We start from the raw sequence: 22,409 nt of genomic DNA on the forward strand, positions 1-22,409 counted from the left end.
AATTATTTTATTTGTGGTTGGTCTGCAGGCTTGGGAAGATTAAAAGTTAAGACAAATGTGAGCCACTGGGACAGTCTCTATGAAAAAAAGGGTTGGAAACCTGGCTCCCTAAGGGCAATTGCTAAATTCCCTTTGGCTTTAGAGTAACTGGGATTTCACAGAAAACACAGATGTTTTAAAGTACAGGTACATAGTTCAGGTTACCTTTCAGCAAAGAACCACATTTTAACTCCTTTTAGGACCACTTTGCATGGTGTTATCCTAACTGTCTCAGTTTTTAGTCTTTTAAAACCCCAGGTTTTTTCCTAACATAGTTGTTAGAAAATCAAAAAGCTTGAAAATATCACCAGGACATACCCTTGAAGTTTTGGGGAATTAAAAAGAAAATACTACTACTACTACTACTACTACTACTAGTTCTACTACTACTACGACTACTACTACTACTAATACACACGCACCCCGAGACATTAATTTTGAAATAAAATCTCACTTTTTAAGCCCCTCTGGTGATGTTTGAGCACTGGATCGTGGTTTGTGGGACTGCGCAGTATTCAATACAGTTATTTTCTAGGGGGAAAAAGCCCCCCCTGATGCCCTGGCCTGGCCAGGACTCACTACCCATCGCAAACCAGTGAGACCCCAGGGACAACAACTGCAGCAGCGGTCTCAGAAACTTTGCCGCGGCAAAAGCACGCTGGCCAGGAGCTGCTCAGAGTCCTGTTTGTCAGCTGGCGAAAATAGCTCAGGCGGAGGTGCTGACAAACCCATCCCCACACCGCGGCCCAACACCTCCAGCCCTCGTGGGGTTATCGGTGACGTTTGACTCCGAAGCATTTTTTCGCTCGCTGCCAATAGCTATTCCCCTTAGACTATTTGCTTTCACATGCTTTCCCTTTGACACGGCTGCTATTTCTTTGTAATATGTAAACACTCAGAAGGATTTCCATGTTTGTTCTTCACGCGGCGCGGCCAGTCTTTCACAGCTCGCTGGGAGAATTGACATGAAGAAGCAGCCGTTTCGCAGGCGTTTGGTATTCTTTTTTTGTGCTGCGCTCCCGTCTCTTTTCTCTTGTTTTAAATCCAGTTCTGCTCTTGTCTCGGCACCCCGGCACAGAGCAGAAAAATGCAGTGCTGTTGTCAGAAACACGACACTTACTGTCATCCTACATGGGCGTCCTTTAATACTAGAGCCCAGCGGAGGCTTCACGCTGCAAAGCATTTATTTTTTATTTCACCTCTTCCTACAGCAACTCTTGATGACTATAAAAATTCTCTTTAAATCTAAAGCAAGCTGCTAATGTGTGGCTTTTTCTAAGAAAACTGCCTAAGTTTGCCTGTGCTGCTGTTAATGCAGTCTTGTTTCCAAAATGATCCTGGTATTTAGTAAGACAATCCACATCAAAAGTAAGAAGGAACTGAAACCACTAAAAAATCTCAAGGTGCATCTGGAAATTGCAGGCCCTGACTCTGATCTCATAGATTCACACAGGCTCAATTTAATAGATCTGCAGCTTTGTAAAATCAACGTAATTTGACAGATTAAAAAAAAAAAAACCCTATAAAAATTTGCATTTACTGAGGACCCAGTCCTCCACATTCCTTGCTAGGGTTGGAAAACAAGAAATCCCTTTGGCAAATTTTTTTTTAAATTTCATCCTGAAAAATGGAAAATCTGAAAGCCTTTAGAAACTCCACCAAGATCTGCATGAAAATAGAGTCCTGTAACCCAAAGCAGCCCCTAGCACAGTGATGGGAACACATGTATAGGAGTTAGGTGGTTCTGGTAAAAATCCAGGCACGGAAATTTTCATAGTAGGGATTATGACCCTTAATTTCCTTCCCATGGGAAGTTTGACCACAAATTCTAAGGAATTTCCTTAACTAACCTGATGTGTCTCCACAGAGTGTTCTCATTTCAGCAAACTGTTCCTTCCAGCCAAAAATATCTTGCTGAAAATTTTTCAGACAGACTATATACACAATTACTCAGAAGTCATATTAGCATATGACACATTTTAGCAAAAGTTTATTTAAAAAAAAGTCTTTTCCACAAGTCAGACTGCCCCAGGTTAATGTAAAACATGATTATAAAGTGATTCTATTAAACTAATTCAAAGGACTGAGTGGACTTTTTCATTGCCATTTAAACCACCTCAATTTTGTTCTGTTTTAATATGATTAGGAACCTGCCATGTTTAAATAGAAATTAGAGCACTGAAACAGGGTAACCAAATTGGTGCTAGCCTGGGTGAATATAAGGCTGATTCAATCAATGCTGATAACAACCAAGGGACATCTGTGTCCCTTCTGAAGCTCCTTCCAGGATTAAGGCCTGCATGCATTGGGAAGGATGTCACTCTTTGTTTAGTACAAATTTTTACATATAACTAACATAATAATAATCAAAATGCAAATCAATATAATTAAACTGGAAGGACATGAATATTAGCATTAAGAAAATCTTATATATATATTTTTTTTTTAATCTCCAGGTGGGATCCCATGTTTCCAGTAAACCCCTTCCTCCTCCAGCTAATTCTACAGGGCAGGATGGGGCGAAATATCAATGCTGGGCTTATCCTATAAATTACTCTGAAGAGAAGCTTTTGGATCTGAAGTACCCAGAAATTCTCCACTGATTTCCACAAGCTTTGGCTCAAGCCTTTAATGCCCTGTAGTTAGCCTTACAATGCATGATGAACTAGAGGGGTTTTCACTGACAAGCCTTCTAACAAAAGTCACCATGCATTTCCCAAACAAATGTGCTGAAAAAGAGTCAGAGAAATAATAATATAAATTTTGATAAAATAACAACAACAAAAAAAAAGGCACAGGAAATATTTGTTATCCTTATTTATTTAATAAAGAAACATAATAAACTTGAATTTTTCCAGGTACAAACAGCTTAATATGTCCTATGATATTGGCTGATATTTTCCTTGCTCTTTTCATAGCTTGAGTGATTCGTGTGGTAGCCTTTATTGAACAAATCAACAGAAAAAATGGTAGCACTCACCATGCTTATAGACAGTGTGGGCCAACTATTGAGTTAGTGTCTTTAACTAAATCACTGCACTGGGAGGTTGTATCATTGCTAGATTCGGATTGGCATCTCCATTAATAAAGATCTGCAAGTGAGGTTATTTGAAGTTTTTGAGGGGAATTCTGCATACCATACAAAGATACCTTTCCCTCTTCAGGTCTAAAGAAATGTGCCACAAAACAATAGAAAACCAACCTTCCAGTTACAAAGGTTTTGAAAGTAATTTACAATTCAGTTTTAGAAAGTTGCACTGTAAACATCTATGGTTAAGACCCTCTTTCAGATTTTTTTGCATTATGGGTTTTTTTACAGATTTTGGGTAGAAGACAGAATCATTTGTAATTGCATCAGTACTGTAGGGTCTCACAGCAATGACAATAAAATATTCAACACAAGGGTGAAATGACCAGAGGAAGAGCTCTTCTCTAATATAATCAGTGACCAGCTAATTGTCCCATTACATCCTGTTCTTTACTGGGCCTGACTCTTAATAAGAATATCAGTTGAATATTTTTTAATACAAGTTGCAAATAATTAAAATATTTTTGAAACAGCATGACCAACACCACACTGCTGAGTGCAGACTGGTTTTTTCCTTGGGTTTTCAACAGTTTACATTGTACGTGAAAGAATCACGTAAGAAATGCTCCTTTTTCTTAGTATTTTTCCCCTCTTTTTTTATTCTAAAGCTTTGAAAGGAAAATAATTTTACCAGTTGTCAGCCAATAAATGCTTGTTCAGCAAGTAATGAATGTACTATTTTCTAATTAAACGATTTCATTATAGGCAGCAGCTCGTTGCTAATGATCAATAAATCCCATTGAGAAGAAAACATTTTAATCAGTAAGTCGTGTCCTCTGAGTGTCAGCCACTCTATAAACTCACAAGATACATGTATATGTATAGATATACGTATGTGTGTATATATATATATGCATATAAATATAAAAATCGCATACTCTTTCTGGGTGATATGTACAGTTAGAATAACATTACAGCATAAATACACAGGGAATCTGTATAAAGTTTCCCTAATTTGAGAAGCCTTGAGCAATTTTGTTTTTTTGGGGGGGAGGGGGTTAGGAGTGGGGAGGGAGGAAGGAATAAAGAGTGTATTCACTTTAAGGAACAAAGAGTAGTTCCCTTAAGTTAGAATCTAATTACATACAAGATTTAAAGGCAACAAAATGCCCAGAGGAACAGCCCTATGTTATACACCATAGACATGTGGTTAAAAGGGCAAGAGAGCATGATTATAATAATACTTATATAGTACGTTTCATTCCCTTATAGCACTTTGCAACCAGAAAGTCTTACAACACCCTTGTGAGGTAGGTAAGTATTATTATCCCCATTTTACAGATGGGTAAACTGAGGCACAGATAGGTTAAATTATTTGCCTAAAAATCGTGTAGTAAGAATCAGGAATAGACCCCAGGAATCCTGATGGCAAATCCTCTGAATTAACCGATAGACCACTCTCAAGTGAATGCCTGAGACACCTCTCAATGAATGGAGAGAATATATATTATTTACACAGATACATTGTCATCCTTTTGACATGTTGTCTTTACATATTCTGACTTGTTTAGAGGACAGATAACAATGGCCATAGATAAACTTGACTGTAACACGTTGCTTTAATACTTGTTGCCAACCCCATGTGGATTTTGACTCCTTTACAACCTGGGATGTAACTAAATGTTAATGACAATACACCCTAAATACATTCTTGGTATCTTTGCTTCTCCAAGGTGAAAAGCACAATTACTCTTCCTTAAAGTGCAATGGCTCGTTACAGAAATCTCAAGATTTTCCATGAAATCCAACCAAACCCAAGTACAATCAGTCTGAAGGTGAAAAAGAAAGAACTTGTCTGAATGATGGACTTGTCTCTATATTCCATAAATACTTTCTCACATTCTATCGAGGCTGAAAGTTTAATAATAAATAATAATCTATGTTAGCACGTAAAACCTCTAATACTTTTCTACAGCCACACATCCACCTTTCACCCCGTTGTCTTTTCTTTGGCCTGAAGCTGATGGACACATCAACTGCAAATATTACTTTGCCTACAGGAATGAGGATATATCTATTTTCTAGTAGATTCTTTTCATGGGTTCCTGTATTTCTTGTCCTTCCCCAGTAATCTAACTGTACCGTCTGAGAAAATGAAAGATGGACACTGAGTAGAAAGGCTTCAAAACCTCAAAATTTACATACAGATCCAGAGGTGATTCCCCTCCCACCTTCCTGAACACACTGCCACAGCCGTTCTGCATGGTCCAATTGGCATTGGTTTTATTCATAGCAGTAGTAGTGGTTTTGGAGTAATGTTGATGCACAGAGTTTCCAATAAGGCTGCTTAGCTCAGTGTTCCTGGGGAAAACGTGACCTATCCCACTACCTTAACAGAAACTTTGCCAGCATAGATGGTGCTTTGGAGCGCTACACACAAATGTGATGCACTACTTCTATGGCGAGTTGGCAGTATTCAAAGCAGATTCTTGAAACATACTAAAAAATTAGTGCTTTTATTAACAGTTTTACAAACAGAATCCATTACTGTCTAGTTTCCTGAAGGATAGAACAAGCCATTTCTCTCATTATTTTGACATCATTTCCTTCTCTGGTTTGTTTTTTTTTTGTATTTCTGCTGATGAGCAGTTGCAAGTCCCAAGAGGGAGGGCTTAGCGTATATAAACAGTTAAAATGTTGCTAATTTGATAGTTTACTTTGCAACAACTTTCCTCTTCGAACGATGGGGATCCCGCAAGTTCCTATTACCTTGACTCAGAGTTCATCATGAAGAGTGTGAGGATCATTAATCTCCATGGAAAAAGAGACATATTTTTTTTTTAAGTAAAAAAATATCAAATATAATAAATTTATGAAAGACCATTCACAACATATACAGTAAGTGTTACATTTTGCTACAGCAGCTGTGATATTTTTTTTTTCTTTTTAGAATGCAAGGTCATACATCGCCATAAGTAAACACACTAATATGAGTAAGACCTTAAATGAATGTATACAGCCAGGCTTTATCTGTGGATAGATATACACTGTGTTTACTGTTTTACAGTCTAGCATATTCTTATTCACACCATTGATATAACAGCTATGACCCTGCAAAGATTCTTCCTGTGCATATAAATATAAATATTGAGCCAAGTCAAAAAGAGCAGGGTCAAAGGTTATATGTCTTATTAGACTCCTGTAGTTAAGGGTAAAAACTCCATTGTTTCTTTTGCAACTAATTTTTAATAAGAAGGCTGCTTCAATCATTGTGTAGTTACAGCATTACATTCTGTAAACAATATTTTAAAGCATTCTAAACAAACATTTAAACAATTGATTCTTTATCCTTGTCTGGTGAGAGAAGACAATCTATAGCCTCATCGCTTTTGCTCGAGTCCGTCATCTTCAGCTGGAGATTATCACTCGTACCTCTGGTGACGCTGTCGTAGGATGGAGGGAAAGATGTGGAGGACAGAGTTTCTGATTTGTCTATTGGCCTGCCGTAGTTTTCGTTCATCATGAACGCAATAAGACCCTCCTTCTCGGGTGCATCATCCTCGAGGATGCTGCCATCAAAAGTTCTGTGCCGGTACAGGTAAGATGCTTGCTTCATGGAGCGCCGAAACAAATGTCTCCTGTAGGCCCGCTGGATGATGATGGCGGAGACCTCTTCTTGTTTCCGTCTGAGAGTTGTTGTAATTGGTTCGTAAGAGATTTTAGATGGATTCGCTGCCATGAACTTTTCTTCCATCTGTATTTTAAGGGCATCCATCTCTCCGGATTCTCCTAGCACCCTTTTTGTAAAAGCAAACAAAATATCCAAGCAATGGATCCTATCTCCACTGACCATGGGCAAGTCCATTGCTATGAGTTTGATTTTGTTTGGTTTCGCTATACGCAAAGGTTCTGACAGCGCGTCTGCAAAGTCTGAAAGTGCAGAATACTCAATAAACTGAGTGGCTTCGGGGTCAAACTTCTCCCAGATTTCATAGAACATATCAAAATCATCCTCGCTTAGAGGCTCTGTACTTTCCTCAGTGGCTACACTGAAGTTCTCTAAAATAATGGCTATATACATGTTTACAACAATGAGAAATGATATAATGATATAAGTAACAAAGAATAAAATCCCTACAGCAGGGCTTCCGCAGTCTCCCTTTGAACCATTTGCATTCGGAAGGTTTGGGTCGCAATACGGTGGTCCAGTGTTTAAAATAGGGTTGAGAAGACCATCCCAGCCAGCTGACGTTGTGATTTGGAAGAGACAGAGCATGCTGTTAGCAAAGGTCTGGAAGTTGAACATGTCATCAATCCCATGCTCCTTCTTAACATAGGCAAAGTTAGCCATGCCAAAAATGGCATAAATGAACATGACCAGAAAAAGCAAGAGGCCAATGTTGAATAGAGCAGGTAGAGACATCATTAAGGCAAACAGGAGAGTTCGAATTCCTTTGGCTCCCCGGATGAGTCTTAGGATCCGGCCAATCCGAGCCAAGCGAATGACTCTGAAGAGTGTGGGAGAGAAGAAATATTTCTGGATGATGTCAGAAAGTACAGTGCCTTGAAAAGGAAAGAGACAAACAGCGAGTTAGTACATGGGAAATAATCCCAGGCTTCCCTTTAAAGCAATCAGTCAGGATTATGGACAAAATCAATGAAAAGTTCCTCAGACTGGAAGACCCACAGTAAAGGGAATGGCATTGTCGTTAACGTTTTCATGCCCATTTAATACATTCAAACTTTGTTGAGCCTATGAGCAAAGTTGTCAATGGTAGCTGCAGTTTTATTAAGGGAAAGCTTGTCTATTGGGAATGAGAAACCAGGACCAACTCAGATAGGACACAGATATCTGCAGCTTTGGGCCACGACCCACCTGAGAATTTTATCCTGAGTGAAGCTGGTCAGAATTTTTCTGATACAACAATATTTTTGTCTGTAAACTGTTAGCAAGTCAGCTGACTGAAACGCTGGTGTGCTGGGCCTGTTTGCTGAGCCACCACCAGAACAGTGCAGGTTTCTACTGGAAATGAACTTGGTTGCTTGTTTGCTTATTAATTGTCCCAGCTTCCCTGATGGGCTGGCAGGGAACTAAGGGCTAAGATTGTACTAGTAAGGAAATGAGCTTGCATCCCTCTAGCTAAACTTTTCTTGCAGAAACACAGCAGCTTGGTCTGGATTGATGCCAACAGTCCCTGGCTGCACTGAGCTGTGCTGAGCTCGTGTCTCCCAGCCCAGCCTGGGAGATGGTTCACTGGCATGGCCCGAGTCTTCCGACACTGGGATGACCTGGTTGATCATGGGGCAGCACTATGACCAACGTGATTGCTGTGGTTAACTGGCTGCTATGGGCATATCCAGAACATCAAGGCTCTGATGACAGCTGCATGGTAGTGATGTTCCCTGAGTGACCCAAATCTGTGAAATACAGGTGGTCCAAGGCCCCCAAAAGACCGGCTGCTCTCTGGGCACCAGAGATGTGCTGCATTGGGATCTTGCAGGTTCCCCAGTCCACCAGAGAGAGTTTAGAGCAACAGGAACATCAGTGAATGAGCAGATGGCTCTGTTTTCCTAAAGTGACACTTTTTCATTCACCTATTCCCTCCTTCAAAATGGAAATTTTATTTGGAAGAGCTGAATTTCTGAGTTCCTTCTGCTCACTGGATCAGTTGATCATGAGGGTGTGGAGGGATCTGAGGGTGTGGAGCTCTAGTGACAACAGGGCTGAGAACAGCCAGACTCACTGCACCTGCCCAAACCTGCCCTGAAGGACTATTTCATACTGTTGTAATAAAAAGGAAATAGTAAAACAATAGCAATTCACATGTGCCCTTTTCGTGTGACTTTTTTACTTCTCTGTCTTTGGCTGTTACACAGAACCAGGGTTAAGTGTATGGTGCCAGTTCTGGACCATGTTTTATCACCATGAACCATTAAGCGTATATTAAAACCAATACGGTGGTATGATAAACTACATCATTTTGCTGATCACACAAGTTATTGTTTGGTAGTATTATGTTATATTATCATTACATATTAAAAAAAATGCTTAGGATCCAATTCTCTGAGTTGGAAGTGTATATTATTGCACAAAGCCTTTAACTTTGTCTAATTAATTTCACGTCTGCCTTTTTAACTTTGGAGTTTGGGTGAAAATCTAGGTTCACCTACCTACGATAGACAGAATCACGACGACAAAGTCAAATATGTTCCAGCCATTGGTGAAGTAGTAGTGTCGCAAAGCCAGCATTTTGATAATGCACTCCCCAGTGAAGATGGCAACAAAAAGCATGTTGATTTTATGGAGGATGTTCACTTTTTCTTGACTTTGGTCATCCGTTTCCACCATCATGGTAACCATGTTAAGGCAGATGAGAATCATGATAGAGACATCAAAGGCTTGTTTTGAGACGACATCGAAAATAAAACCTTGGTATTTGTTCTGGAGGAAAGGAGAAGATTTAGTTAGGAAATTTGAACCATGCCAAAATGATGACATCATTGTCTCCTGATTGATCAGAAAGTAGAGGAAAATAGACAGTATACTGTTTCTGATTGGAACTTCATGAACTTAGAGATGATGACAAATGGTTGTATGATAGTTTTCAAACCCATTTACTCCTAATGCTTCTTGAAACTACTGAAAAAAGACCCTGGACTGGGGCCATGACTTCATTCAATACAGGCATGTGGCCACTGGCTTATGTAAATGCATACGTAAATTGGACTTTTAGTCAATATTGCAGAACAGTGGGAATTTTGTACCACAGGTCACTGGACTTGCAAATATTGTCCAAAATCAAACCATGTAAATACTAAGTGGCTTTCATCTGGGAGTGATCAACCCTCCTACACCGGGAAGTTGAATTGCATTTATTTTATTAAATGTTCAGCTATTACACAAAGTTCAACCGAATTATGCCATCCTTACCAGTGGCCTTGGGATTGGCTTTTGAGGTTTCTTAGATCCTAGTTTTTTCATTGCATTATAATACTTTTTCTGTTCTTCTGTCATAAAGATGTCCTGGCCACCTAAGTATAGGGTGAGAAAAAAGCTATTACTTTTGATGGAAAAAAAACAGTTCAGGGCTGCATCTTCTTCTTCTATTTTCTTATTTCATGTAGCTTTCATCAAAATATCTAAGGAGGGCTTGTTGAGATGCAGTGCAAGGAGCTGCTTATCGCATGGAGGCAAAGGGCAGGAGACGGAGCAGTGCGGGCAACCGAGGAGGAGCAAGACTCCGATTCTGTCTGCACTCGAGGAAGGTCCAGGGCGAGAGGACAAAATATAAGAAACTCAGCCCTTTGTTTAGACCCTACAAAGCAGTGAGAAACACAGCTCTCAGGCCAGGCTGCTCCTCCGTGACCCTGCCTGGACCTTGGGGCAGGGGGGTGATGGGTTGAGGAGACTGGGTTGAGCTGTTTGTGCATGGGGGACACCACGGTGGTCTGTGCCCCTGCGGCAGAGTTTGTGCCAGAGATCCCGTCCGCATGGAGCTGCTTCACTGCTTTCTGTGGGGAATATAATCCCCCAGCCTGTATTTTCAGGATGCTCATCCTATGGGGACATTAGGGGCTGCTACAGCTGTGCTTTTGTAAAAGTGGTTTCTGCGGCTGTTCTGTCAATGCTAATCTCAAGGGTAATGTGGCAAAAGAACTGCTTTTAAATCTATCCCTTGCCCTGGTCTCTGCAGCAATCACAAGGTGATGTGTAGCATATGCACTACTTATCTTTTTCTTTTGTTGGTTAAAATTGTCAATGATGACACCAATGAAGAGGTTCAATGTGAAGAAAGACCCGAAGATGATGAAAATCACAAAGTACAGGTACATGTACAAATTACATTCCCATTCAGGCTGCTCCTCACACTGCAAAGGGAAAAGGGAAAATGTGAAAATGACACCATTTCTGCACATATCAAAATATTAATGCAGTTAAAAAGAGAACTGTCCATTGGCAATAGAGATTATGAAACAGGAAAAACAGTGTAACTCCCACTAGCAGAGTCAGCACTCCTCGGTCTCTGTTTGAAGTTTACTATCTTATTATGTGTAATTGTTCTAGTATGAGAATTAATAATAATATTTTTAAAATATTCAAAAATGGTCAAACAAGCAAATTTAAATTGATGAAGATTTAGGGGGAAGGATAGCAATTCAGAGAATAATAAGGACTGTGTCTCGAAGGTGTCTGCCTGATCATGATCAGACAATCTTGCACCAGGGAAGGTTTAGTTTGGATATTAGGAAAAATTTCCTCACCGAAAGGGTTGTCAAGCATTGGAACAGGCTGCCCGGGGAAGTGGCTGAGTTGCCATCCCTGTAGGTATTTAAAAGACGTGTGGATGTGGCACGTAGGGACGTGGTTTTGTGGTGGACTTGGCAGTATTAGGTTTATGGTTGGACTCGATGATCTTAAAGTCTTTTCCAACCTAAATGATTCTATGATTCTACTGGCATCTGCAATGCCATGGTCATTTCAGCTACATTTCATAACACTGCCATAGCGATCACACTGCTCCAGAAAGCGCAACTTCAGAATAAATCCTATAAAATGTTCTCAGTCTGAACCCAGAAGGGGAAGAGAATCAATCTCCTGATTATACCCAATCTTATATGAACTAATGTTACTTATAAAAAGCGAAAGTATAATTAAACGCTACTGAAGAACACTGTATTTAGAAGTACAATTTTTCATTTATGAAGGGTGGAAATGAAGAATTTCTCTTGCTGAAGAACTGAGCAACACAGTCTGATAGCCTCAAATCACACGTACTACATTTGGCAAAAATGCTCAAGTTTGCCTCGTCAGCTCCAGGTATCTCACCAAGAAGCCAGAAGCTCGCATTTCCCTAAACGTCGTATTTTCTCACGTGTAACCCATGTGTTTCATTCAGCAGAAGGGAGGATACACACACGTGTACATGTAGTACAAGAATAAATCAACATCATGAGCTATGCTATGCAAAGGTAATTCTCTGCCTCTATGATGCCATGAGGCTTTTCCACCGCTTATTCCTCCATTTAGGGCTCGACTCCCTTTTACTCAATTCAGCCTGTCAAATTCCCAGTACCAGATAACTATCTCAAAAATTAACAGTAAGTGTAATCTTGTTTCTTTAATATTATTAAAAGAGGGAAAGGAGACAACAGGTCCTTCCATAAAAAATAAACAAACCACATGTGATGTAGCAAGTGAAATGCCTTTTTTTTTTTTTTTTTTCTTTTTAGGAAACCTGAAAGCTGAACAGGATACAAGTAAGAACTGGGCAGTCCCCAGCACTCAGAGCTCCAGCACATCTCAAGCCAGAGCTGGAAGCTCACACCAGCCTCTTTCCCTGCCAGGAGACCTCCCAGCCCTTCTTGGATGGAGCTGCTGGTTGCAGAGAAACTTGACCAAGGTGAAGATACAGGGAGGGTTGAGTATGTCCGTTACAGGGGAATGTAATTTATCCCAGTGCTTTTAGAGAGGGTCTATTAGCAGAAGTTAGAGCCTTGGAAAACATGGGAGTCAACTGGGAGAGTGGAAGAAACAGAGAGGACAATTTAGGGTTTCGGTAGACTCACTCTCACCCTGGAGGCACCTCTCTGTGCTGGGAGTTTTGCAATACTAATAGAAAAATCAGTTGTGTAGAACTGAGGGCTACATTTGTTTTAATCTCAGGATCGTGATGCTTCAGTAGCAGCTGCAAAAAATGAAGGTCTGCAACTGTCTCAACCAGGGTAAGGCAAGGACTGGCAACCTCTGTGTATTTTTTTTGTTGTTAAACATCATGCATGCTGCAAATGTCAATGGAAAAGGAAGTGATTCATTTCCTTGTAGTGACCTACCTCTCGTGAATCCACTGCTGCATACATAATATCCATCCAACCTTTAAATGTGGCCTGAAAAAAACCCCCCAAAATATATAATTAAGCATATTAAATAAGTATATCTTGAAATGATATAATCTCTGTGATGAGTTTTCAAAAATGCAATGTTGAACGTGTTTTTCACAGTTAATGAATTGCCTCTCTTTTAAAGCAATATGTATCTATGAATTCGTGTTCATTTAGATATTTAAAATCATTACAGAATGGTTTTCTCCTGGATTCTCTCATTCACGTTTTCTGATTTTCTGCACTTTCAGTGATAAAACAGAGGTTTTTAAAAAAGATTTTAAAAAGGAGAGAAAACATGGCAATTAAATCTTTGGAAGCTTTGACCTTCAGAATTTCAAGTAATGAAGAGATATGGCTACACAGGACAACTCAGAGTGCTATCCTGCACAAGTCTCGGACCAGGTGAGCTGGATGCCATCCATATTGCTTGTTCAGACTGATGGGCAGTGACTATGTTGTAGGATCCCACTGAAGCTTGGATTCTGCCCTTTTTTAAAACAGGGTAAATCAAGGCAGTGTCAAAGCCCAGGGAGTCGCATAAATCACAGCTGACTTGAAAGGCGCAAAGGCTATCAACACCTGCTGTGAGCCTGGCCCTGGAAATTCAATCTGCTTTACTGTTCAGATTTTTTTTTTTAATTTTTAAAAAATTTTACTTTTTTTTTTCTTAATTGTTTAAACAAGGAGGGATTCCACAGAAGTCAGTGCCTCTTTCTGGAACGTGCAATGGAGAAAGGGCAGTCACAACTCTCCTAGGAGAAACATGTAGAAGTGATTTTTTTACTATTCTGTAGCAAAAACATGACTCTTTGCTCTCAATATATACCTCTTAATTAGACACAGCCTGATGCCAAACATGCCTGGCATTAGGTCTGACTCTGGCCTAAGCCACATTGACTTTTTTTAGTTCTCTGGGATTGTTTCTCATTTGACTTCTGACCCGTTTAGATTTTCACTGGATTTAAAATCAGTGTGAGCAGATAATGAGGCATTTTTAGATTTATTTATTTAAACAGATTTACACTAGCATGCATGACAGATCCAGGCCCAATATTTTTTTGCATCCTACTGACACTTAGGTTGAATTTTCTCCTGGTGTGTAGGCACACAATTCCAGATAATGCTAACAGGAACTTGGCCAGTGGTTCCCAGGAGAAACCCAGGCATTTGTGTTGAGCTGGGTACATCCAGCGGTTTTAGAAATGCTCCATTATACACTCTCTATTATTAAATTAAATCCTGGAGGTTACACTGCCTTCCCATTTCCCTCTGAAGGCTGCTGAGCCAAAGGAAAATGTTGTACAAGAGGTCAACCGTATTTCTCATGAAAGTATATATAAAATAATGTTTGAAAGGTTACATTCATTTTTATCTATTGGTTGAAAGAGATTAAATCCCCCAAATCAGAACCCTTTGGAAAATCTATTCCATGGTACTGTGTTAAAAAACACTTTGGATGTAAAGTGTTTACAGGAAAAATCAGCACTTTTATTGAAACAAATAATTATTTGAACCTGTCATGCTGATCCTCCTCGACTGTTCTAATATTTTCCTTTTTTGCTTTTCTCTTTCTATTCTGATGAAAGATTTTCTAGTGTCATTACAGTTGCTTGCAGCTTCCAGCTCAAAGTGCCGTTCAAGAAGGGTGGACAGGATGAAACAAGAAATCCTTTCCCTGTGTCACAAAATTATATGATCTTAGCCTGTACTTTTCTCCCACTTGGGAGGAAATCTTTTCTCTTGAGTAGCTATTTTACCCCTCAATGTGTACCACAGACACGAGAGACTCTACTGCAAGGCGCAGTGGTTTATAGTGATAACAGACGATGAAGTGATCTGACAAAAATAAATATTAAGAGAATGAAGTACTGTGATTTTCTGCTTTTCCCAGTTGTCCAGAAGTAAGAGAATTAAAAATCCATAAGGCTTCTGGAAAGCTTCCCTAGACACTTCATCTGCAGAGGGTAAAAGATACTGAGAATGGAAGAAATATAACACTGGGGAAAGAAATTATTTATCTGGAATTAGTAACCACTTACACTCTGGATAAGGAAGTGACAATATCTTCATGGGAGTGTTTGTGATATTATCCTGTCTGGAAGCTATCCAGAGAAACACCATTTTCTACTGAAACTGTCATGTGATGAGATTATCTACCGATAAACTCATCTTGGGATGGGATTACATTTTGTTATTTGACTGGTGGTTAGAGTTGCAATGCAGTAAATTAGTGGGGAGGAGAATAGGTGGGATGGCACTAGCTGCCCTCAAACCATTTATTGTATAACCAAATGGTGCCTTAAAATAAAACAAAGCATTAAATCTGCAAGGGGGGTGTGTGTCTAGAAAAGGACTGCAATAGTGCAATAAAAATGTCTGCTTCTGATGGCAGAAATACTGGTCTTTGCATTTCTGAAATGCTTCTTTAAGCATTACTATTGGCAAGAGAAACTTCTGAAAGCTAAACCACAGCCACCAACAGTACAGCCAAACTACATATATTTAAGTTGGCTAGGATAACTCACTATCTGCTGGCTTTTCTGTTGAATTTGTCAGTTTGTTCAACTTCATCATAACAGCAATTTTATACCAAACATTTGTTCTATGTTTATTTTGCATTAAGATGATTTACTGGCAAGGACACCCCCAAGCACTGGACCCACCAGAGCATTCCAGAGGTTTGCACTGTGCTGGGCTATGCAGGCTCCAAGGGCACTGCCTCTGCTTTCCTTGAATTTCCACCAGGAATTCCTCATGGAAATACCACTTACTCCTGATCTTTGGGCATACAGAGAAATCTACTCAGGCGCACCAATTTATGGTTTGTTCAGAAGCACGGATTTTTTGCACATTTTGCATCCACTGTGAAAGTAAAATCCAGTATTACAGTTTACAGAAGGCCAAGAGATCGTGTAACTCAGTAACTTTAGACACACGCCGCTGTCTCATGACCATTTTGTAGCTGATTTACGAGCTCGGTCATGACTTCGAACCTGGCATGAGGGCATGATTTAACTCTACAGCTCCTGATTGCTGTACTGGTCTAGGAGTGCTTCTGTTATCTTCCCATTCCTTATCTGGAGTCCCAGAGTGACAAAGAGTTGTAGGACATATTAGATGTAAGTCTTTTCCTGTCTAAGGAGAACTTTTCCAAGCAAGCCAGATGCTGCATGAGAGACCACTTGTTTTCTTGGTGTTCTTCAATAGGTTGCTGAAACTTCAAGATACGTTGCAAAAAAATCTGTCGTGATCATAATGTGAAAGGAAGGATTCTGCAAGGGAAATGCAAAACGCCTACTGGAAATTTAAGATGTTTCTTTGTTTAGCTCAAATACAGATTTATAGAACATAGGTGCTACAATCTGCAAAGCAATTCTGGGAATATAGGAAAAGCATTACTGAAGCATTGGGTTGTAGCAATAATTTTTTTCCTAACAGATTAGGGTGTTAAGGGTGTTAAATCCCCAGAAGAGTGAAACATCCTTCTTGCAAATTAAAAAGTCGCGATAATGAAGATCTTTTCCTCCCTGTGAATGAGGCATTTCTCTTGCTTGTAGAGTGAGCAGAGACTACCTCCTATTTTAGTAATCTGTTTTGAGACAGCCTGTTTGTTAGTTGGAGAAGCTTGAAACTTGACTGTCCACTTCACATGAATGTTTTCTCAGACTCATTAATTCAAAGTAGCATCTTCAGAACAACAGGATGGATCCTAAACAAGGTAGGAAAATAGGAAAGAATATTTTGGGAAAGTTTCACACAGTTCTCAACTACATTGTCAGAAAGTTTGCCTCTGGATAGTAGTAAGTCTTAAGGATTCCATAGTAGCAACTTCTCATTTCTTTCAAGGATGCTGTAGAAGTGAAGACAGAACATTAGACTGACAGATTTGTTCTACATATTTCCATTTGAATTTTCAGACACATTCAGGCATCCAATGGTAACTTTAAAGTCACTTAAAGAGTGTGTTGCAGCAGCTGAAAATGTCAACAGTCAAAAGACAAGTCCCACTTAAAAGCTCATATTTTGGATCCTGGAGGATTGTAACCAAAAGGCTTATTTCATCATTGCTACGTGCTGTCTCAGTGTGCGCAAAGATGCCTGGATGTGTCTGTCTCTTTAGGAAAGCTGACTGTTAACTGATCCCCTGCAATTCCTACGGTAGTTTGCTCATGAAATGCGACCCCATACGGAGGATATTTGGCAAGGAGCACCTGTAACCAACACTCCTCAGCTGGAGTCTGGCAAAGGAGATCCAGATGTTTGGGTCCCTTCTCTGTGGCTGTCATCTTCATGCTTTATTGCCTAAGACTGTCGCTAGCAGCAGATGTAAGAGCTCCAGGTGCAGGATGAAAGTTAAAATCAATCCCCTAATGGCATCTGGCTCCTGCCCTTCCTCCTGGAAGAAGGAGCCAGCACCTGCCATAGAAGCTGAGCAAGGTTTTAGGGCTCCCTCATTTTCTGCCATAACCAGTTTGTCCAGCCTGCACAGACTCTACATTTACGGCACCTCTTTTGTACTTCTGCAACTGGAAAACCTACTTCTTTGCGACCCAATACAGGATCATAGGTTTGAAAGAAACCTGCAGGGTCGTTAAGTCCATTTTCAGCTGGAAAACAGCAGTACTAAATCATCCCTTCATATATGTGCCAAGATCCACCTTACGACCAGTTATATTTCTTCTGCCATCACTGATCCTAACAGAAGGCAGTCCCACTTGCTGAACGCAACCAGTATCACCAGTGCCACGTGTCCAGGAACTGATACTGCAGAATAGTAGAATAGACTGCTTCAGGATACTCCTTAGGCAATGCCAGCTTATGAAAAGTTTCAGATTTTCAGAAAGGTGAAGTTTGAGTCTTATAGAAGAAATGGTGAAGGAATAACTACTACTCTGATGGCATTTTTTCACCAAACTAAGCACCTTTTATGCAGTCATGGAGAAGATAAAAAGCTTCAGGTAAGGCACAGTATTTTAAAACTGGAAATATTTGCTCAGCTAGATTGGATGTTTAACTAAAAGACAAAGAAAGCGCTATATAGAACGGAAAATCTAATTAAAGACGTTCAAAGTGAATTAATCTACCCTGCATGGGTGAGCTGAATATCATAATGACATGCAAAAGATAAAAGCTCTTGCTCTCAGCAAGTTCAGCTTTATGTCATGGAAAGAACCAGCAGTAGTTGTGCCCATTCTAACCTTTCTGCTTTCCAGAGGGTATGAAAGCAAAGACTCGATGGACAGTGGTGAGAAGATGGCAAACTAAAGTGTATGTGTACCAGGAACAGAGTACAGAAGGATAAGCGTTTCTACAAGAAAGGAAACCTACTTCATGGAGCTATGTCACTTATCTGTGACAGAGAAAAAAAAGATCTGGGAGAAAGCGAACTTGCATCATGGGAAGGAGAAGGGCTGGCAGATCTGATGGGGATGCGTGGGAGGCACGTGCCTGCTTGGAAGGGCAGGTGGGGCCCAGGGCAGTACTCTACTCGTTGCGAAGGGTGGATGTCTATATGTGACCACCGAATTAAGCTCCAAGAATGCAAGTCTTTATCCCAGAAGCAAGGAATGCCATCACAGGAGCTTCAAGAAAGTCCAAGGATGTAGCAAGGGACTTGTTGAACTCTGCATACATAAAATGCAACACAACAAACACTCCTAGTGCATATCCAGCCCTTGTCATTGCTAGGCTTCAGGGCAAATTGGGAACAATGGAAATAAGTATCATTACCACTATTTTACATGAGGGCCCCATGGAATTGAAACACAAAGCAATTAGTCTAAAATCACTCAGTAGTCCAGCGGCAGAGCCTGGACAAGAAGATGGAGTCTCCTGTGGCTCTATCCATTAGGTTGTGCTGCGTCACAACGCAGTAAATCTCAGCGCATACAACCCATTTATCCATGTTTTACATTTGCTGCTGAAAAACGCTGTAAAAGTGGCTTACTTCTGTCTTTATAGGTCAAGTATTGCCATCACCTTTGAACCTCAAGTCTCTTCTCTGATATGCTTTTGCCACCCTTCCAGCGAGACCAGGCTGTATGGCATTACAGCAATCTGATCACCACCATGTTTCATGGTTAGGTTCAGTCTGACTCATTATGTTTAGCAGGTGGAAATGAGGTGAGGAACCAGAACGAGAGGCACCAGTGTCCTTCTTGAACATCTCCATGGAAGGTGAGCAGAGGACTGTAAATTAAGATTCCTCTGTGACTACAGCTTTATGCAATAACTTCAGCTGAGTAACTGAAGGCACTGCAACTTCATTTTTTTCCCAGCAGGGTATAGTGAAGTCCCAGGCTGTTCAGGAAGGCCAGTGCACTCTGTCTGCATGAACAAGCCTTCCTGGACCATGACTTCTTGTTTCTGGAACTGAACTTTGCTCTGGATTACAATATTGACAAAGTGGTCTTTAATTCACCTCAAGGGTCCAATCACCTCCCAGGGTATAGCAGTGATGCAGCAGAAATTCAGATTAAAACCAGAAGCTGCCATAAATATGTCTAGGCCAAATTAATAAGCCAAATATGACTCATTTACACTTGACGAAAGGCATTCCCCTGATGGGTAAGGCTGAAAATCCCAGAAAAGCATAAAGGTTAACTTGAGTCTTTAAACTGATGATTTCAATGGGAACAAGTGACATTTTCCCGTTAGTTTCTGGTGGTCACACTTACCACTTGTAGCAGAGCCAGGTACCCAGCACCAACATTATCGAAGTTAACTTTAACTTTTGTCCAGTAAAACGTGCCTGACACATTATAGAGTATACAGTCACTCATGTTGTTAATAATTTTAGAGTCTAAAGGCATATCTCCTTCTGTCTTATTAATGCACTTCCCAAACTTCCCAGCAAACAGGTTCACTCCCATAATGCTAAAGATAAGCCAGAAGATGAGGCAGACGAGCAGAACGTTCATGATGGAAGGGATGGCTCCCACGAGGGCATTGACCACCACCTTGGGGGAAACAGGAGAGGAAAACCAGAATTGATGTCAGCACTTATATAGACACTTAACTAACAAGCTGTTGTGCACTCTTGATTAACTAGGCTTAACCCTCATATGGTGACAGGTGGGTAACTATTAACACTACCTAAGGAGCCAGACCACCATTAAAGGCTTCACGCACGATTATTTTTTTCCTTTTGTAACTGAAAAGTTAATCTGTTGGCATCCCATGCATGGGATGATGTTTTTTTAAGAGGAATCTTTTAATTCAGGAGCAATCTGTGAAGTCATCTTGACCTCTCAGATCCTACTGGATTAATACACTTCAGTCAAACTATCTCTCATAATCATATGATTAATTGGAAACAGCGGGGGTACATCACAGTGTCTCAGAAGAGACAAAAAAAGATTTCTGAAATCTTTTACTGAACTCAGGCCTCCATAGTCCTTGGGATGTGAACTCTAGCTGTGATAAATTTTGCTTATTTAAATAACAACTGATTGAGACATACTGTATGAAGCCAGCTTCCCCTGTCTGATCAGTATGCATGATTAAAACAGTGAAACCATTCTAATTTAACAAAAAATGCATTATTTTTTCCTGTGACATGCTGTAAAGTTCCTACACACCAACCTGGGCAGGGCTGTAAACCCCTGTGTAAAATCATAAAAATGAAAAGCAAAAGGAGCTTTTAAGGTGTGGGAATGATGGCACTGGCAATGGACACCATCCTGAAGCCATGCAAAAGAAATGATAATTTCAGACGATCCACAGACCCTCTACAGCTGCCAGGTTTGAATGCAGCATTATAATACCAGTACATCAACCAGGCAAGACGCACATCATGTACTGTTTTGAACATTAAGATGTTTATGCATGCCAAACATTATACTAAAGATATTTTCTGAGGGAAGAACACTATCGCAAAATGTAGTTTTCTCCTTCCTATGTCAACAAGGTTTCTGCATATTCACAGCTTTTGGAGATGTTGCCGCTACATGGTCCAGGCAAAGCTGCCTGACAGCATTGCAGCAGACACCAGCCCCACTACATGAATTTGTCTCCATGTCTATCATGCTTTGGTGATTAAAATCTGGTAGGCAGACACTAAGCTCTTCCTCTTCTCCATCTACATTTCTGAAACTGAGACAAGGTGATATTGATCCATAAAAATTAAATTTTATTCTATTGTGAATCTGATTATGGAAAATGTCAGATCTTGTTTTCTCTTGTATTAGTGTCCAGTTTTCTGACAAGCTAATAATGTAACGGTCGTTTCCCCATCATTTTTGCATTGCTGAGGAAGAAAAATACCCGGAAGAGTAAAATGGGTTTCATGCATGTATAGCAGCAGCTTCATCTACAATATACAATACAAAATTATGTAGATCTTTCAAAACTCAGATTTGTATTTTGTGCATTTATGAATGAAGCTAATTTTCACATAGAAAAAGCTGCTTGACCATTTAAAATTTTTTTTTCTGTATAGGCCCATTCCTGATGACTTTTCAATTGCTTTTTTTTTTTTTCCTGATTTTATCTTTCAGTTTTGGATGTTAATCAATTTCTAACTTCGTTGTTTTAAGATCAAGTTTACTACTTTAATGAAAATGCCAAATAATTTCCAAATCAAGGGCTTACTTGGATATAGCCCTGGCCCTTGTCGAAGTAGCTGTCATTTGCTGCTATGCGGGACAATATTTTTGTTCAATTTTAATCCCTGCCAGCAAAAAGCCACTGCACCTATGTTACATACAGTGCTGAACCCAGCTCCTGCCCGCAAGCCCTGTGACAGGACACAGACATCCAGTGGGTTTCAGCAGTGCCAGTGATGGCCATGCCTGCATCCTGCTTTTTTCTTTCTTCTGAATTATGTTCGATGACTTGTAGATAACAGAACACGACATGAAGCTGAAGCAAATCCTGTAACTCCTCTCCAAATGAATTATTAACAGGGGGGTTTATTCTTCTCTCGCTGCTTCTGCTCTTACACCAGCATGATGGCATTTGGTCTGCTGGAAGCACTCCTGATTTGCACTGAGGCAAGTGAGAAGACTTAAAGACCTGGATACATAAAGGCAAGTTATTATCATAAATTCATGTTAAAAGTTCAGCTGCAAACCTTGCCATGGAAAGGGCTGAATTTCTGCTGCATCTAGGAATAGCAACATACATAGCCATGTATAAGAAAAGGTTTCACGCCTCTTGGTTTCCATCAATACCTTTATAGCTGAAACCACCTTCCAGGTGACTTCGTTAGGGATAGCCTAGAAACTGAGCCACCCTCGGCCCTAATCCACAGTGGTGCAAATCTATAGTCTGTGCCCGGCCCCCAGCTCTCCTGATCTCATGGGCCACCTCCTCAGCCGAAGCTGATTCAGATTTTGAATCCGGAGGTAGACTTGCATAATGTGTTAAATCCTCCCTTTGCTACAGGAGAGCCCACCAGACTTCCCACAGTAATTTCACCCCCAGGCTATAACTCCTAGCCAAGCCTGGGTGCAGCTTT

The 22,409-nt window shown here is 40.3% G+C and overlaps 1 protein-coding gene across 7 annotated transcripts in view; it reads right to left on the reverse strand.

Annotated features, from left to right (window-relative positions):
* Nucleotides 1–5,564: 5,564 nt before the first annotated feature.
* SCN5A (sodium voltage-gated channel alpha subunit 5) overlaps nucleotides 5,565–22,409 on the reverse strand; it is a 216,362-nt gene continuing 199,517 nt past the window's right edge. For 6 of the 7 annotated variants that reach the window (XM_069778259.1, XM_069778258.1, XM_069778255.1 and 3 more), the window contains 6 exons: nucleotides 19,627–19,908; nucleotides 12,899–12,952; nucleotides 10,795–10,936; nucleotides 9,999–10,099; nucleotides 9,239–9,509; nucleotides 5,565–7,630 (listed from right to left, as the gene is read on the reverse strand). In XM_069778259.1, the coding sequence (XP_069634360.1) occupies nucleotides 6,396–7,630; nucleotides 9,239–9,509; nucleotides 9,999–10,099; nucleotides 10,795–10,936; nucleotides 12,899–12,952; nucleotides 19,627–19,908 (2,085 nt within the window). In that variant the 3' untranslated portion in view covers nucleotides 5,565–6,395. Of the gene's footprint in view, nucleotides 7,631–9,238; nucleotides 9,510–9,998; nucleotides 10,104–10,794; nucleotides 10,937–12,898; nucleotides 12,953–19,626; nucleotides 19,909–22,409 lie in introns of all 7 variants that reach the window. The other variant, XM_069778256.1, reaches the window with a different exon arrangement.

This window comes from Haliaeetus albicilla, chromosome 2, assembly GCF_947461875.1.
Source record: "Haliaeetus albicilla chromosome 2, bHalAlb1.1, whole genome shotgun sequence".
Taxonomy (NCBI): Eukaryota; Metazoa; Chordata; class Aves; order Accipitriformes; family Accipitridae; genus Haliaeetus; species Haliaeetus albicilla.